Source organism: Chrysochloris asiatica, unplaced genomic scaffold, assembly GCF_000296735.1.
Source record: "Chrysochloris asiatica unplaced genomic scaffold, ChrAsi1.0 scaffold00123, whole genome shotgun sequence".
NCBI lineage: Eukaryota > Metazoa > Chordata > Mammalia > Afrosoricida > Chrysochloridae > Chrysochloris > Chrysochloris asiatica.
This window is the reverse complement of record NW_006408641.1, coordinates 7,876,999-7,882,811: the sequence shown is the minus strand read 5'-3', so window position 1 is coordinate 7,882,811 and position 5,813 is coordinate 7,876,999. Positions and strand designations below refer to the sequence as shown.

The 5,813-nt window shown below is 36.7% G+C and overlaps 1 protein-coding gene across 1 annotated transcript in view; it reads right to left on the bottom strand.

The window, feature by feature from the left end:
• The window catches only part of PTPN4 (protein tyrosine phosphatase, non-receptor type 4 (megakaryocyte)), a 222,426-nt gene extending 219,278 nt beyond the window's left edge, over positions 1 to 3,148 (bottom strand). Inside the window, exon 1 of the mRNA XM_006868745.1 lies at positions 3,011 to 3,148. Coding sequence (XP_006868807.1) covers positions 3,011 to 3,148 — 138 coding nt within the window. The remainder of the gene's footprint in view (positions 1 to 3,010) is intronic.
• Positions 3,149 to 5,813: the final 2,665 nt, after the last annotated feature.

Sequence of the window (5,813 nt, the reverse complement as noted above, 5' to 3'; positions counted from 1 at the left end):
ACAGAATAGAATTTCAAATTCTCAAGGAATCCAAAATGTCTGGAGCCACATGGGCTAGATGAACCCTTGAAACTACTGCCCTCGGGTAATCTTAAAACCTTAAACCAAATACATCATTTGAAGTCCTCTTAAAATCAAAGTTTAATGTAACTGGTTTATAAAAGCATGTCTTGAGCATTATGTTGTTACTGTTATTGTGCAGTGCCTTCGAGTCGGTTCCAACTCACAGCGACCCTGTATAGGGTTTCCAAGGAGCAGCTGGTAAGCTTGAACCGCCAACCATGCAGTTCAAATGACTTTGCAATCTGCCGCATTAACCCACAGCACCACACCAGGACTCTCTTATTTATATGGGACCCCACTGACAGCAGCAACTTGAAAGGCTAGAAAGAAAGCTTAGTGGACAGTGAGTTTATGCTAAGGGGGGAGGACCAAGGAGTGTGAGAATGGTTGCACAAATGGAAGACTGGAATCAGTGTCACTAAACTGTACATGCAGAAATGGTTCAACTGGTGTATGTTCTGTATACATTCTCAAAAACAAAAATAAAAAGTAAACTGTTAAATAAAGAAAATAGTATTTTTTACAATCTAAAAATCTGAAAGTAATGAAATTGCCAAGCAATACAGAGGAAATAGATGAAGTATTCTCCTAGAGACTTAAAACTGAGGAAATATGGACTATATAGTAGATAGTATTATTTTTATAATAGTAAATTTTGGGGGGTGTTGATAGTATACAATTACTCTGGTAATTTTGGAAACGTCAAAGAAGACCCATGCTGAAGTATTTAAAGCTGGAGTCTGACACTTTGCTGACCAAGCACTATATCACTATACCACTGTGCCACTGAGGCTCCTTATTATTATTATTAAGTGTCATCAAGTCAGTTCCAACCCTGTTTCCAAGCAGTAGCTAGTGAGCTTGAACTGCCAACTTTGTGGTTCAAACCAACTTTGCAGTCCAGCACGTTAACCCACAGCACCACAGGAGAACTCCAACTAGTAGGGTAGGAGGTAGGATTCAGAAGTATTGGTAACACTCTACTTACAGGGAAAGTGATTCTATGTGTGTATTCATCTTCTGAAATTTCACCCTGCTGCATCCTTATGATTCATGTACTTTTCAACAGGAATGTTATAGTTCAATAAAAATAAAAAACAGGACCATATTACTTTTAAGCCCATTCAGTGAGCTATCCACCTGAGAGTTAAATCTGAAGTTTTTGTCAGGACTTAGAAAATCTTATGTAATTTGGCTCTCAAACTACCACACACTCTCCTACCATGCCTCTTGACCTCTTATTTTATTGTAGCTACAGTCATGGTGTGGCACTGCAGGATAAGCACTCAACCTCAAGGTCACTTTGAATTACAAGGTTGGCAGTTCAAACTCACTGGCCACTCTTCGGAAACCCTGTATAGGGTCATTATGAGTTGGAACTGACTCAATGGCACTTATCAACAACACACTGGCTTCAATGTCATTCCTCAACACTCCACACACAGTTTTTACATTTCTTATTTCCTCTCATTTGCTGCAAGTCTCTGCTCAAATGTTACCTTGGGGGAAAGATCTTTCCTGACCTCTTTATAAAATAACATGTTCCCTTGCTCTGTGTCATGACAACATAGCTCCTCATTCTTCAAGGGCAACACAGGTTGCTATGCAAGAATTTCCCTGGAAAAGCTTACCCCATTCACTCTATAGCCCTGATCTTATCCCTTTCAGACTTCTTTTTGTTCCCCAAACTTAACATTTAAAAGGAACATGATTTGAGTCCCTTGAAGATGCCAAAACTGCCGTGTTGACATGGTATAAGTCGAACAGTGCAGAATTCTTCAGGTTAGAGATATGGAAACACCACCTTCAGAAATGTCTAGACCTAGATGGAAGATATGTTGAAAAACAATAGGTTCACATGTTGATATTTTTGTTTAATGAAGGGTGCTATGATTTTGTAGTAATACTTCTTGATTAACCCTCAAATATTTATTGGATAAATATTTCAGACAAGACTCAGAATAAGGTGTGAGCTGTCATTTGTCTTTGTTTAGCAAAGTTCTTCTTCAGACAGTAAAAGCAAGATTACAACGCAAATGTGTAAAATATTTAAGAGAATAAATTCTTTTCAATTCTGGTGATGTTCATTTTGAAAATTCATCCACAAACTATTGACATACTCTACTAACCATACTGTTGTTGGTTTGTCAACAGTGTTCTCTGAGCAGCACTTTTTCAAAGACTCAATTTAAATAGGAATAGTTACAAATCCACATTAAAAAGACTCTGATTGAATAAAGCTTTTCAAACTGTAATACAGCTTTATAACTCCAATTTTAAGATATAACTAAACGAATCGGGCTGTGAACCGCAAGGTCAGCAGTTCGAAACTACCAGCGGTTCCGGGGGAGAAAGATGAGGCATTCTGCTCCCGTAAAGATTAACAGCCTCGGAAACCCTGTGCAGGGTCGCTATGAGTCGGAACCGACTCCACGGCACATAACAACAAGAACAACAACAAACTCAGATTTATAACTAAATAGGTTATCTAGTGCTGCTACAAATTTTTTTTTTAATTGCCACAAGTGGATGGCTTTCGCAAACAAAATTCTATTTCCTCACAGTTTAGGAAACTAGAAGTCTGAATTCAGGGTCCAGGCTCTAGGGAAGGTGTTCTCTCTCTGTGGGTTCCTGGGGAGTATCCTTGTCTCTTCAGCTTCTTTCCTCGGTTCCTTGGTGATATTCATGTGGCATGACATCTATCCTCCCCCAATTCCCTGCTTTTTTGCTGCTTGCCTAACCTGATCTTTTCAATCTGATTGAATTAAAATATACCTTACACTAATACTGCCTCATTAATAAAACAAAGAAAACTCTATTCCCAAATGAGATTATAACCACAGGTATAGGGATTAGAATTAATGACACTTATTTTGGGAGAACACAATTTAATCCATAACAATAATCAAAGTGATCAGTGGGGGGAAAAAAGACATAAACTGCTTACATTCACTTTGAAAGCTTGCACAGTGCTATCCAGAAGAAGGACATTGCAAACCACTTCTGTATGCTGTCTGTCTCTGGCCAGCTCTGATGCTCGGACATTGTAGGTTCTGCCAGCAGGCAATCGGAAACGTGAGGTCATTACTGTTCACACAAGATCTAAGTTTAAAAAAAAAAAAATGTTTTTAAAGGTTAATAAAAAGAAAGAAAATACAATGTGGGTGAAACACAAAATTACTGTATTTTTCAATTAAGAGGAACCATGAAAGGGATGGAGGAGGTTGTAAATTACTTACTGATACAAGTACTTAAACCACCATAGAACGACAATCAAACCAAAAACCAAACTTAGTACCTTCAAGTCAATTCTGACTCAACACTACAGAGTTTCAGAAACTTTACAAGAGCAGATAGCTTTATCTGTCTGAATCAGTAAATGAGTAAATGAATGCATAAATAGATGATGAGATGAATAAGTGAGTAAATGAATGTGTAAATGAAATGAATGAGTAAATTAATGCATAAATGAAATTAAAAGAACTGGTGAATAAGTAGATGACTTACTGAGTGAATGAGTGGATGAATAAACAAATATGACTGAATGGACTAACAGATGAATAAACAGATGACTAGCTGAATGAATGAATGAATGAACAGATGCATAATAGATAAATAGATGACTGAATAAGTATATGAATAATAGATTACTGAATGAATGAATTAAAGAACAGATGAATAAAGGGTGGATGAATGAATAGATGATTTTGTGAATGAATAAATATATAATGAATGAACTGATGAATAATAGATGACTGACAGAATGAATACATGAATAAATATGAATACAATACGTAATTAAGATGAATAATGTATGACTAAAATAAATAACAAATGAATTGATGAATAAAAAATGAATGAATGAATGAATGAGTAAATTAATGAACAAATAAGGACTGGATTAATCAATGAATAGATGCCTGAATGGGTGAATAAATTATGAATGAATCACTGAATAAATGACTGAATTAATGAAAAGATAAATAAATGAATGAATAATGAGATTAATAAATAAGGAGTGAAATAATTGATGAATAAATAAATAATGAACAAATAATGAATAGCTTAATGAATGGGTGAATAAACAATGACTAGATGAATGAATGAAAAGATAGTAAACAATGAATAGATGACTGAATGAATGAATGTTGGTGTTACTGTTAAGTGCTGTCAAGTCAGTTCCAACCCATAGTGAGTGACCCTGTATAGGGTTTTCTAGGAGCAGCTGGTGAGCTTGAACCATGACCTTGCAGTTCAAACGACTTTGTAGTCTGGCGCATTAACCCACAGCGCCACACCAGGGCTCGAATGACTGAATAGATAAATAAAAATAATGACTAGATGACTGGATAGCTGTATAAATAAATGAATGAACAGATGAATAATTAAAATAATTAAACAAAAAACAAATGAATAAAAAATTAAATAAGGAATGAATAGATGAATAAATAATGAATAAATAGATTAAATTACTAGATGAATAAATAAGATGACCAAACAAATAATAAATGAATGGATGAATTTATAAATGGATGAATAAATGAATGAGAAAATGCTTACATAAATGATGGATTAATGACTAAATGAACAGATCTACAAATGAGAAAGTGACTGAATGAATAAATGAATAATAAATGATTACTGAATGACCACATGGATAAATTATCATTAAAATAACAGAGCCAGGAGTGGACTGCATCCTTTGGATAGGAGACAGAGATCAGTGACACCAGAGACAGCAACTGATGGAGAGAAGCCGCAGGAGAGAAATAGCAGCTACACAAGCAGCAGAAGTAAGAGTTCAGCATAAAGCACAGCTGAGCAACTTCAGGCAGGAGATTTGCTGCTGAAATGGGGTGTCTCCAGGCACCTGGGAGAAGCTAAATCTGCTAATCCATGGAACTAGAACTGAGTGCCTTAGGGTTGAGGCTTACTTGCAGAGTGGAGTGCCTCTGGGCACTTAATTGGCAAACCTTAAGAAGCTTTGCAGCATTTGCCTGAGCAGGGCAGAGGCCAAAGGGGCACAGAGACAAAAGAGGCCAAGTGTCAGAGACAGGGAGACCAGCAGTTTAGAAGAGGTTTGCCTGATCAAAGAACTGTATCCTGATTTCTTTGTAATCTGTAAAATAAGCACAGGACTGGTAACCTCAGGTCATGGGTTCAAACCCACCAGCCATTTTGGAAACCCTATACAAGGTCACTGTGAGCCAGAAGCATCACTCGTCTGTTTGATGTTCTATAGTGACTTATGTACTGTTATGTTGAAAAGTATGCCACTGATATTTTAAATGTCAGCAGGATCACTCATGGTGGAGAGGTTTCAGAGGAGTGTCCAGATTAAGACAGACTAGAAAGAAGAGGCAGACCACTTCTGAATGGTTAGCCACTGAAAACCTTAAGAATAGCAGTGGAATATTGCCAGCTATAGTGAAGATCAGCCTCTCAGGTTGGAAGGCACTCAAATATGACTAAGAAAGAGCTGCCTCCTCAAAGCACAGTTGATCTTAATTTTGTGACTGCAGTTAAGCTTTCAGGACCTTCATTTGCTAATGTATTGGTACACCTCAAAATGAGAGGAAACCGCTGCAAACATCCATTAATAATCAGAATGTGCAGTGTACAAAGTAGGAATCTAAGAAAATTGGAAGTTTTCAATAATGAAATGGAACTCATAAAGATCAGTATACTAAATGTAAAGGTAGATGTTTTATAGCAAAGAGGAGAGTGATTAACTGTTCAGTCTAGGAGCA